This window comes from Pelobates fuscus, chromosome 1, assembly GCF_036172605.1.
Source record: "Pelobates fuscus isolate aPelFus1 chromosome 1, aPelFus1.pri, whole genome shotgun sequence".
Classification (NCBI taxonomy): Eukaryota; Metazoa; Chordata; class Amphibia; order Anura; family Pelobatidae; genus Pelobates; species Pelobates fuscus.
In genome coordinates this window covers 422,150,095-422,163,063 of record NC_086317.1, presented here as the reverse complement: position 1 = coordinate 422,163,063, position 12,969 = coordinate 422,150,095, and the positions used below count along the sequence as shown (strand labels likewise).

The window sequence follows — 12,969 nt, the reverse complement described above, 5'->3', positions numbered from 1 at the left end:
AAAGGGGCAGAGGAATTCAGTGACACCAGTCTGGTATCATGCTCAAGCTAAGACTAAAGAGAAGGAGATAATTTGCTGAGCCACCCTGTTTAACGTTGGGGAGTGTGGAAGGCAGTATACGGAAGATCATAATTTATTAGTTTGTGGTCAGGCCCTTTCCACATACTAGGTGGCATTGGAATACATTTTTGGAATAATTATTATGATTTTAAAGTTGGTGCCATATACAATGCAGCGCATGCAATAGGATTTTTATCTCCTATAATACTTTAGGGGTAAAACTCATAGCACTCGATTGGTGCTGTTAATGTGTCTTAGTTGAGGAGCTCCTGGTAATTTTATGGTTGTTTTTTCTTTTTTGGGGGGGAGGTGGAGGGTGGAGAATGTGCCATTTCCCCCCCATGCAAGTAGTTTAGCAGTGTCTTAAAAGATGATAAAGTTGGACACAAAATTCTGACTTTGGTGGTTCCTTCTCATGCAGGTATAGGAAAAATCACTATTGATTGCAAAGAGAGTGGCTCACAGACCTCTTCAGGTATTTACATTAAAACAAATATTCAAACATGTTGCTCTCAGGCTTACAAGAAGTGTTTTTCTTGTGCTTGTGTGGTTGAGTTCCTGATTGCAAATTGTTATTGTTCCATGGCTATATAAAAATCTCATGCCCCTAATTCTCCTTTTAAACCACTGTCCCATATTCCTACTCCACTTCACTTGATCAGCTTTTATACATCATCTCACTTTCTTAAATGCAACTCTCTCCTCTTCAAGCTAGTTTACACTTTCTTCAATATACTTAAACAGCCCTTACTAAAGTGACGAATGATTCACTCACGGCTAGATCCTATGTCATTATTCTCTTTTAATTATCCTCAACATTTTGTCGCTTTTGAAACTGTCATTCACTCGCTTCTTCTTCAAACACTTCAAACTACCTGTACCAACGCTCATTCGGTATCTCTTTCTCTTCCACGATCTTCCCTTCATTGCCTCTTTCAAATGGGGTACCCCAACACCCAGTCCTTGGCCTGATTTTCTCAACATGCTTCCCCTCCTTCGGATTTATTATCATCTATACGCTGATGAATATATATACCAAGTTATTTCTCTTCGCTGACCTCCTGGGATGATTTACTAACTGCCTCTCCTCTATCTACAACTGGATGTTTTCTAAACCGGTATCTCTCTGCAGGTCAATGGAACCCATTACCCCAACCCACCAGTCTTGCTGATCTGGTGTTTTTTGGGGTTTTTTTGAGTCTGGTCTTAAAATTGCATGATTAATTTTTAACACTACAGATATTTTTTTTGCCCTCAGTTTGTTCTTATATTTCTAATTCTCACCTACAGGAGTTTTCTAAGGTCACTTCTATAAGATCAACTAGACACAGACATCATATGTATCAAGCTCTCCTGCCATCTGTCAGGATGAACTGTGACCCATCACTCATTCAAGTTATCAACATTAAAAGCAATAGAAAAGGGTCCTAATGTGTATTACCAGGCTTCACAGTGGCCAAGCGTAATGCAATATAGGAGGAGTACAAGACAAAGGAAGGTCAGGGAGTGAGAATGTGACATATATGGTAAGACAAGAAAAAAGTCAGGGACAACAGAATGGAGAATAATCAATGTACAAGCCAGGGTCAGAGAAGCCAAAAGATACTAATAGAAAACCCTCTAACAGATCACCACTAAATGGAAACCAAGACAGGGCACAGTAGCTTAATAGCCCTAAGAGGTCAGGGATTGGTTAACTTTGTACATGTGACGCCAGAACATGTGTGTGCATTGTCGGTTAGATGACGCCCGTCTGCGTAACTAACTAAGCCTGCGGAGGCAGAGCCATAAAAGGGCTCCAATATGCAGGGGCAGGCATCGTAATAGTGCTAGAAGGCGGTTGCGAGTGGCACCCAAGGTAGGTGAATGGGCCTCACGGTGACACGCCACTTCGGAACGAGCCGAGTGGGCACTGTGACACTATCTGACACACTGTTTTTCCTTTTGAGTTCCGTTATCGCTTCCACCTAGGCTGTAAGCCCCCTTCTCCTCTTGTATCTATCAACATTATTTTGTATGTCAATTATTTGCTGTTATATATTCCCATTGTATACTGTACAACTGTTAAGACAAGGCAAAATATGCCAACGTTTTATAAAATGCTAAAAGTAATAATTAGAATAAAATCATAAAATTTTGATACAGAATTTGATGGCGCTATATAAATAATGATAATAATAATAATATGTGTTCATTTTTACATCAAAAGCAGTTTGACATTAAACAGGGAAATAACACCCAGAAATCCCTTGAAATTTAATAACTACAATGTACTCTAATGGTTATAGTGCTCCTTTGAGAATATTTTTGTGCCAAATGTAATGCTTGGTTTTCTAAATCTGTTAGGGAATATAACATTATTTTGGAAAGGCTTTATTCATGAAAAATACTTTAATAATTATTATTGTAATGCCGAATGCCTATTTCATGAGGTCTGACTGTTTCAAACGTATGTTGAGCGTAAAATGTTTTCTAATGTCATTGTTCTCTTCAATAACAGTGAATCCAGAGACTGATGTATCATCTATCAACTTCAATTCCTCCCAAAATGTAAGAAGCCATATTTTTGTCACTTTGCCATTGCTGCTAAAAGTAACTCTCACTGAAATGGATTTTAACCAAATACATAGTTGTTTTATCCTTCAGATAGTCACTATTTCAAATTTGCAACAATATAAATTTCTAAAGACTAAATTTGAGGGGCACACTTATTTGTACAAAGTATACAAAAATATATAGTTGCAGACATGACAAACACATTATTATAAGCTTTATACCAAACCATACAAGTATAATGATTATAAAAAAAAAAAACTTTGAATACAGGAAAAATAGATGACAGGTCCCTTTTCAAGAAAGCTTAGTCTGATCTGTTTCTGTACCAGCATGCATGTTAAAGGGACACTATAGTCACTTGAACAACTTTAGCTTAATGAAGCAGTTTTGGTGTATTGAACATGCCCCTGCAGCCTCACTGCTCAATCATCTGTCATTTAGGAGTTAAATCCCTTTGTTTATGAACCCTAGTCACACCTCCCTGCATGTGACTTGCACAGCCTTCCATAAACACTTCCTGTAAAGAGAGCCCTATTTAGGCTTTCTTTATTGCAAGTTCTGTTTAATTAAGATTTTCTTATCCCCTGCTATGTTAATAGCTTGCTAGACCCTGCAAGAGCCTCCTGTATGTGATTAAAGTTCAATTTAGAGATTGAGATCCAATTATTTAAGGTAAATTACATCTGTTTGAAAGTGAAACCAGTTTTTTTTCATGCAGGCTCTGTCAATCATAGCCAGGGGAGGTGTGGCTAGGGCTGCATAAACAGAAACAAAGTGATTTAACTCCTAAATGACAGTGAATTGAGCCGTGAAACTGCAGGGGAATGATCTAAACACTAAAACTGCTTTATTTAGCTAAAGTAATTTAGGTGACTATAGTGTTTCTTTAATATTTCTATTTATGAATGAAGTGTCAGTGTTTGAAGGCATGGATTTGTGTGTTCCCTTTCCTTTTCCCGGGTCACTTGCAGGCTCTGACACTCCCTTACAATGTGAAATGCACCCTCATTTCCATTAGCATTCAACCACAGCTTAACACATCGGTAGTCCTACATTTGTTAGCTGGGAGGCCTCCTGATCATCAGTACAGTTTGAGGCAGCTTTCTTTCTGGAAGTTCTGATCAGCACAGTTCCATACCTTGTCACACACATGCCTTGCATCAGTACAACACACGACACGGCTGTGATCATCAGTACTAGCAGTCACAACAACACACTCCATAACACATAACAAGGTCTCTGCTAGATGAACCTACAGGATCCAGTTATCAGCCAGTCACCCATCCGACAGCCACGGGACCTAATAAAAGAATGTAATATCTACATAGTATAAATAACCAGCATTCCAGGATTGTCTAGCACACAATAATGTGACGCTTAAATTATTATTCTTTCTGAATTACGGAAACCGTAATTTATCAAACCAAGGATAAGTCCAATATAAAGAGGAAATATAAGAGAGAAAATGGAAAATATGTACTTTGCGCCTTTTCTAATTCCAGATATCGAATTTTTAATACTACCGAGCTATGCTGTATGTCCTTGGGGGTGGGTTGGGTGTTTCAGTTGCCGTCATTAAAATGGTGGCAGGCAGTGCAACTCCCAGCAGTCATGTACAACCCCCAGGCTGTGCAATGGTGATCTACGCATTATTCCTCTTTCATTATGGGGCATAATTGCAAGATATCAGCATTCATGCAGGTCATGAAACGTGATCTGCTTGTTAAAATAATAATGATATCATGTAATTATATATATATACACACACATTGCATAAAATGTCCTTTGAGAAATAGCTGTGGTATTGAAAAGTGCATGTTTTATATTGTACAGTGCTGCATAATGTGTTAGTGCTCTATAAATTTAGAATGATTTCATGTGTGTATTAATTGTACTGTGCATGCTTATTATTTCCTAGGCTGACCTGTTTATTCAATATAAGGAGATCAAGGAACAGATGTCCAACGTAGGAGTCGATAGCTTGCAAGACGGTTGGTCCTACTGAAATACACTTTTATTTACATTTTCATGTTTCATCAATAACTGCACTAATCAGTCATAACATTAAAAACACTGGCCTAATATCGTGTAGGTACCCCCCCTCCTCCCTCCTCCCCCCCATGCTGCCAAAACACCTCTGAATGTGTCATGTGGCATCTGGCACGAAGACATTACCAACACATCATTTAAGTCTGGCAAATTGTGAGGTGGGTTGTTCCAGCACATCCCACAGATGCTGATTCGGATTGAGATCAGGGGAATTTGGGGGCCAATGCAACACCTTGAACTCTTTATGTTTCTCAAACTATTCCTGAACAACTGATTCAGTGTGACAGGGTGCATCAACCTGCTTAAAGAAGCCACTGCCATCAAGGAACATCATTGCCATGGAGGGGTGTACATCATCAGCAACAATCTCTACATAGGTGGTATCTGTCAAAGTAACATCCACATGAACACCAGGACCTAAGGTTTCCCAGCAGAACATTGCCGAGAGCATAATACTGCCTCCACCGGCCTACCTTCTTTCTATTGTGCATCCTGCTGACAGGTGAAAGACGCACAAAGTCCCGGCCATCCACCTGATCTAAAAGAAAATGTGATTCACCAGACCAGGCAACCTTCTTACATTGCTCCATAGTTCAGTTCTGATGCTCACATCCCCATTGAAGGCACTTTCAGCAGTGGACAAGGTACATCATGGACACTCCGACTGATCTGCACTCTGTATTCTACAGATGTACTGGATACTGCACTCACTAAATAACCCAGGTGTTCTGAAACCAGGGCTGGCCAGGCCTCCCTTCCAATACACAGAATAAAAAACGGTTCAGGCACACCAGGATAGCAAAAAATAGCAGCTTTATTTGGGGAAAAGCAGCAACGTTTCGAGCCTACCGGGTCTTTATCAAGCTCAATGCTCTCTGTATTCTGACATCTTTCTATCATAGCCAGGGTTAAGCTTTACAGCAATGTGTGCTACAGCAGCTCTCCTGTGTGATCGGATCAGACGGGCTAGTCATCACTCCCCATGTGCATCAATGAGCCTTGGGCGACCATGACCCCGACGGCGGTTCACCGATTGTCCTTCCTTGCACTACTTTTTATAGGTACTAACCACTGCATAGTGAGAATATCCCAGAAGACTTGCTGTTTTAGAGATGCTCTGACCAAGTCATCTAGCCCTCATCATTTGACACACATTTGTCTATGTCACTCAGATCTTTTTACTTGCCCATTTTTCCTTTTTTTTTTTGGATAATTTTTATTGGGACATGCTTGCATATTTGTCATACAACAGGTTGGAAATAGCTCATTTATACAGTGTTAACAATAAATAGGTAAGGTTGCATAACTTCGACATATACAATGAATAGGTTTGTTTTTCTTCACATGTCGCATGAACCAATTTATTTTTAAGTATTAAACTAATGACAGAGTAAAGGAGTGAGAAAGAAGAGAAAGAGAGTGGGAATGTGGGTTGTATTCTCACTAATGTGAATTCTGTGCATGTTGGAAGTCTGACATCAGTGTGCACAGCATGCATCATCAAGTTAAAACTTACTCCTGTTACAGTTTCAGTGCCAGAAGTTCCCCCCCCCCCCACTCCCCCCACCCAGTCCCCCTTTCTTCAGGGAGGGAGAGTAACATCATTGGAGGAGGATCTTGCTTGTTTTGGCTTTAAGGTTTTTTTTCGTTTTGTTTTTTTAATTTTGGCTGGGGACCGGGTCAAATGAAGCATTACAGTGAAACTACTGTTTTTCCTTGGTGTAGCCACAATCTCCAGCTCTGCTATTTCTCCAGGGCCTTCATTTAACATTTTTGGATAACCGCTTCAGATCATTTTGTATTTATTTATAAACTTTTAAAATGATTTAATATTTTGAAAAAATGTAAAAATAATTTTTTAAATATATTTTTTATATATGATGTTTTGTTTTCATATAGTAATATAAAATCATTTAAAAGTTTAACAAGTATTCTTAAATCATTTGAAAAGGTTATCCAAAAATAGTAAATCGTTGGCTATTTTGGTCTTAAATTTGCAGTTCTCATGTCAATTTTTCGTTTAGTGAAAAAAGACAAAATGGCTACAAGGTAAATTTTCTTATTCTTTTTACTCACTGAAAACATATGGTTTTTGTGCTCTTACAAAATAGTTTTATGCTGTTAGTAATCTAGTTTTAGAAAGTGTTATGCTGTTAATGCTGCAAACCAAGACTGTCGGCCTATCGGTCACTTGCAAAAAGTTGGCCTACTGGTTTAAATGCTATTATTTTACACCATATATTAAATATCATCTGTCGTTTTCTTTCTTTCTTAAAAGGCCTTTGTAAAGAATTCTGGGATGTGTGCCAGCAGAAGAATTGTCTGGAACTATTCCTAGAGCATATGAAATGTTCCATAGAATCAATTACACAGAAGATTCGAGAAGGAGAGGCGGTAGAACAAGGTTCGTGTAAGCAGTGTACTACAATTATATCAGAAACTTGTCACCTGAAGGAAGGGTCTGGTAAGAGCCTTGTAACGTAAACCTCATATAAAAAAAGATAACATGGGTCGGATGCTCAAAACGCGAGGCTGGATTAACCCCAAATGTAAACATAGCAGTTTCTCTATGTTTGCATCTGAAGGGTTAAAACCTGAGGGACCTGGCACCCAGACCACTTCATTGAGCTGAATTGGTCTGGGTGACTATAGTGTCCATTTAACTAATCATAGATGTACAGGAATTCACCTAGGAATGGTACATTTTAGACAAATATGACAGTGTAGCTATTTTGTTGTAATATTTGCAATCCCCTAGTGAACTCCTCACAATTTTTTTTTTTTTTTTGCAAATTCTTCATTTAAACATAAAAACGTATTTCTTCTATATGCGAGGTTTTGGAATTCATGTAGTGGTACAGTGTGAATGTTGTGTTGCGTCTGTAAATGCATTCTCTTCCAGGACACAGCAAAACCAGGTGGTAACCCCCCCCCCCCCCCCCCCCACTGGATGACAAATCCAGTTTTGACTATAGATTAAATCACACTCAGCCAATCCATTATGGTCAATTTAAGGACAGGAATTCAAAATATTTGTTTGGCTGTTTGTATGAAATAGAGAGTTCTATACATTTATTACATGAAAAACATAATTTCTAGTGGAGTTTTTCCATTTTTTTTTCATAAAAACGGCCCCAATTTATCTTCTTTAACCCCTTAAGGACCAAACTTTTGGAATAAAAGGGAATCATGACATGTCACACATGTCGTGTGTCCTTAAGGGGTTAAAGAGATCGTTTTGTGCTATTGCTAATATTTTCACGCAAACGTTTTGGACTTATTTCATGAAAGGGTCTTGTGCAAAGTAAAATGTTTTGGATTTTGAAAGTGGATGTTGGCTGTATGTAGCCATTGTTGGCATAGTTTGTGCTATGCTGTTATGGGATCATCCTAAAACCCAATTCATTTCTATTCCAGAATACAAACAGGCCTTCTTAGTCTTGATGGGGAGCAGATGTCTCGAGGGACTAGTGTTGAAGGAAACAGAAGGTATGGATAAGCATATTTTTTTTCTACAATACAGTGTCTTGTAGATAAGAACCATTCGGCCCATCTAGTCTGCCCAATTTTCTAAATACTTTCATTAGTCCCTGGCCTTATCTTACAGCGAGGATAGCCTTATGCCTATCCCACGCATGCTTAGCCCCTTAATGACACAACTTCTGGAATAAAAGGGAATCATGACGGAATACATCCGTCGTCTGTCCTTAAGGGGTTAAACTCCTTCACTGTGTTAACTTCTACCACTTCAGCTGGAAGGCTATTCCATGCATCTACTACCCTCTCCGTAAAGTAATACTTCCTGATATTTTTAAACCTTTGCCCCTCTAATTTAAGACTGTCCTCTTGTTGTGGTAGTTTTTCTTCTTTTAAATACAGTCTCCTCCTTTACTGTATTGATTCCCTTTATTTATTTAAATGTTTCTATCATATTCCCCCTGTCTCGTCTTTCCTCCAAGCTATACATGTTAAGATCCTTTAACCTTTCCTTGTAAGTTTTATCCTGCAATCCATGAACCAGTTTACTAGCCCTTCTTTGAACTCTCTCTAAGGTATCAATATCCTTCTGAAGATATGGTCTCCAGTACTGCGTACAGTACTCCAAGTGAGGTCTCACCAGTGTTCTGTACAATGGCATGAGCACTTCCCTCTTTCTACTGCTAATACCTCTCCCTATACAACCAAGCATTCTGCTAGCATTTCCTGCTGCTCTACTACATTGTCTGCCTACCTTTAAGTCATCAGAAATAATCACCCCTAAATCCCTTTCCTCAGATGTTGAGGTTAGGACTCTATCAAATATTCTGTACTCTGCCCTTGGGGTTTTTACATCCAAGATGCATTATCTTGCACTTATCCACATTAAATGTCAGTTGCCACAACTCTGACCATTTTCCATTTGGCTTATCCCTCCTGGAACATCAAGCCTGTTACATCCCATTGTACAGCGCTACGGAATGTGATGGCGCTATATAAATAATAATATCTAAAGTATCATCAGCAAAAAGACACACCCTTTCCTCTCCTGCCCTCCTTGAGAAATGGTCCTCAACTTAAAGTGAGAATTAAAAGCGAAGTCAATGTGAATTTAAAGCCACAGGGTTTGTTTTTTTTTTAACCTTGAATTTAAAATTCACTTTTAATTCTTACTTTTGTGAATAATCCTGTGTATGTTTGTATCTAGGGGTTTGTGGCATGAAGTACTTGAGTATTTTTAACTTTTTTTTCCATGTTAATTTCATTCAAAACTGTTTTCTTGTGTTAGAGATCCAACAAAGAATTCTATGTATTGAAGAGGAGAAAAAAGAATTGTCTGCAAAAATTCAACTGCTGACTGGTTTATTCTCTTGACCTAGAAAAATAAACTATCTTAATAGATAAATAATAAAGAGCGCAAAATCTTAATGCAATGCTCAAATGCGGTTATGATTTTATTTGAAATTCCAATGCAGTCAAAAGATTAGACACATCAAAGACACTTTTAGATTGTAAGCTCATGGGCTATCTAGCACATTACTCTGTATAAAATATCTTCAATGGCTAGATGCTCGTTGGCAGGGCCTCTTTAACTTGTACTGTCTTTCTCTCTCTTCCCCCCCCCCCCCATTTGTACAGTGCTGCAGACTATGTTGGTGCTTTATAAATGCTAGCAATAGGAAGACCAACAACTGAGCTACTGCCGCAAAGTTTCCGTAGCAGCACACGCAACCCTGGTTGAAGCAAAGACCCCTTAAGGTGATAGAGCAGTTTTAAGAAATCAAATCAAAATAGCGAAAATGGAAACAATGGGTTTATACAAAATTTCGAATTCTGTTATTTCAGGCTAAGTTTTGAGATTTGATCTCATTTTAACTCCATAACACCAATACAACATTCTATGCCATGGCATTTAAATGGGCTTTAAAATAAATAATATATTTAAATTAAAAAAAATATGGTTACATAAATATACATGAATTTAAATAAATATTTAAATTCTATGTAATATATTTACATAATTAAGTGTTATTAATTACAATAGAGGGACCTGACACCCAAGGTAGAACGTCCAGATAATTTAATTTGCAAGCCCTATATTTAACCCATTAACACCATAAAACCTGTACATTGGTGGGGGGAGGTTCTGTTTTACTGGGAAGACTTTGATTTATACAGATATTACGGTTTCAAAATGTATCACAATGATATCAGTGAAAGTGCAGTTTGTGTGTGAAAAATCCCAAACAAATACAACAAATATGAACGTTAACTTTGACTAGCATTTGTGGCAAGTGGCAAGTGGCAAGTGGCTACTAAAAAACAAAAAGACTGGAAATACCCCATTTTGAATACCCTAGGTCAGGGGTAGGCAACCTTCGGCTCTACAGATGTTGTGGACTACATCTCCCTTGATGCTTTGCCAGCAATATGGCTGTAAAAGCATTATGGGAGATGTAGTCCAAAACATCTGTAGAGCCGAAGGTTGCCTACCCCTGCCCTAGGTTGTCTACCTTTTCCAAATGTTATGCCATGGGCCGCTTTACGTTCTCAAAAGCAACATCGGCACAACAAACCAAATTGTCAAATCTCTATGTGTAAAAAATAACTATATAAAAATGTGCACTGTTCTCAATACCACTACTATGTCAACTCGTCTGTTAGCGCCAGCTGGTGTGGCACAGTAAACCTGCTTGTTTAACCTATGCACCAATAAAATAAAGAATTTATAAATACAATTTTAAAAAAGTCATGCATTATGTAAAAAAGATTTTAAAAAATTATTTCAACAATTTCTAAATTTGTTGAATTCAATTTGATGAATAGAACGTTTTAGGAAACTACTGTGCATGCCCAGCCTTCACTGCTCTGCAACCAATCATCTCTTTAGAGAAATTCATTGAGGCAGTGCATCTCTATGGGGATCGCTCAGCGTCTCCAAACAGAGTGGGGAGACGCTGTTCAGGGTCTGCAAAATGAGTGTCTCCTGGTAAACATGCATGCCTTAGTTGGACAAAAACCATACTTTTTTTAATACATTCTAAAATATCCATCGTAGTAATATAGCAAAGAGGAGAAACAATTAAATATGAAGAAGCGATACTATTGCCAATATTAATTGGTCAAAAGACTGGAGCACCAACACTGAAGAGGAGAGTTTGTTTCATCATCATTTTTCATGGCCTTTGTACAGAATGGATTTCAAATTACTTTTACTCTTTCACAACCATGTCATTATTTGCAATAAATTAAGTACTGGAATTAAGACAAGAAAATATTAGTTTCCGATCATACTAAAATAGTGATATTTCTATGTTTACATTTAAAAAAAAAAAATGCATTTTAACTTATGTAATGGTTAGAATGTGAATGTATAACTCATCTGTGTATATCCTAATTTGGGTGAAGGCGTTAATATCATAGCTAAATAAAAGTTATATACATGGCTGAATATGTATGTACCTATAATTATCTATAATTAATAAAAATTAATTTAAGCATGTGCATTTTTCCTTTGGAATTTGAGTGGGCAAGGTATGCAACTTTTACAGTGGTATAAAAGCTTAAAAAAAAAATTACTGTATTTATTGGCGTATAACACGCACTTTTTCTCCCTGAAAATAGGGGGCAAATGATGTGTGCGTGTTATACGCCGATATACATATTTTTCGGGGAAATGTCTGTGCGTCTTATGGAGCGAATGTGAAAGTTTACTTACCTGTCTTGAAGCGTGGGCCGGTGTTCAGCGCGCACCGCGGTACTGGAACTTCAATTTCAGGTTCCGGTTTCTGGCGGGACTGAAAGGAAGTGCGCACTCAGTGTGCACACTTCCTTTCAGTCCCGCCGGAAACCGGAACCTGAAATTTAAGTTCCTGTACAGCGGTGCGCGCTGTGAAGCCGGCCCACGCTTCATGACAGGTAAGTAATTATGGGACAAGGGGAGGGAAAGTGCACTATGGGACAAGGGGAGGGGGGGACACTATGGGAGGGGGTGGAAAATACTATGGAAGGGGGGGGAACACTATGGGATGAGGGGGGGGGAACACTATGGGATGAGGGGGGGGGAACACTATGGGATGAGGGGGGGGGAACACTATGGGATGAGGGGGGGGAACACTATGGGATGAGGGTGGGGGAACACTATGGGAGGGGGGGAAATTTCCTTCTTAAAATGAGGTGCGTGTTATACGCCGATAAATACGGTAAATAAAAAAGTGTACTTATGGGCAGGTGTGCACAAAACCCCTCATTATCACATGATGCTCCAGCATGCATGTACCTGCTTAATTAGGAAAAACATGTTAATACAAAACTACATCAAGACTTACTCCATAGTCTCTTGGACCAGCAGACCAACCAATTTTTTTTTTTTTTTTACCTCTCAAGTCCACACCATGGGTATCTGATTTTTATTCAGAAGGAGCCACGTGCCATAAGCAAGTGCGGTATCAAGCCTAGTCAGGATATATTTAGATGAATTATAGAATAAAATGTTTGAGGTATTTAAAAAAAATCTGAAACGCACTATTTAAAGGCGTATTCAATATACTACTGAGTTTTTCATTTTCTTCCACTGTAGATATTTTCTGTGTTTTTAATCCACAGCCAAACTGGACCAGAGACCCGAGAAATTGACTGCCACGCCACCCTGGTACAAGGAACTATCCACTGATGCCTTTTTATACGCTCACAAGGTCAAGAAATTTTAACACAAGTCTCAGGCCTACTTTGCCCTCACGTCTCTGGGGACCGCGCAGCTAACCATGGCACTGTTCCCAGACTGAGTGCTGGACCCAATTACCCAACGAAAAAGCACCCTCCCAGCAC

At 38.7% G+C, this 12,969-nt stretch overlaps 1 protein-coding gene across 1 annotated transcript in view; it reads left to right on the top strand.

Moving 5' to 3' along the window:
• Window positions 1-10,058, top strand: part of PHF11 (PHD finger protein 11) — a 166,916-nt gene extending 156,858 nt beyond the window's left edge. The window contains exons 24-29 of the mRNA XM_063428648.1: window positions 482-535; window positions 2,561-2,610; window positions 4,535-4,607; window positions 6,944-7,069; window positions 8,083-8,154; window positions 9,431-10,058. Of these exons, the coding sequence (XP_063284718.1) occupies window positions 482-535; window positions 2,561-2,610; window positions 4,535-4,607; window positions 6,944-7,069; window positions 8,083-8,154; window positions 9,431-9,516 (461 nt within the window). The 3' untranslated portion in view covers window positions 9,517-10,058. The remainder of the gene's footprint in view (window positions 1-481; window positions 536-2,560; window positions 2,611-4,534; window positions 4,608-6,943; window positions 7,070-8,082; window positions 8,155-9,430) is intronic.
• Window positions 10,059-12,969: the final 2,911 nt, after the last annotated feature.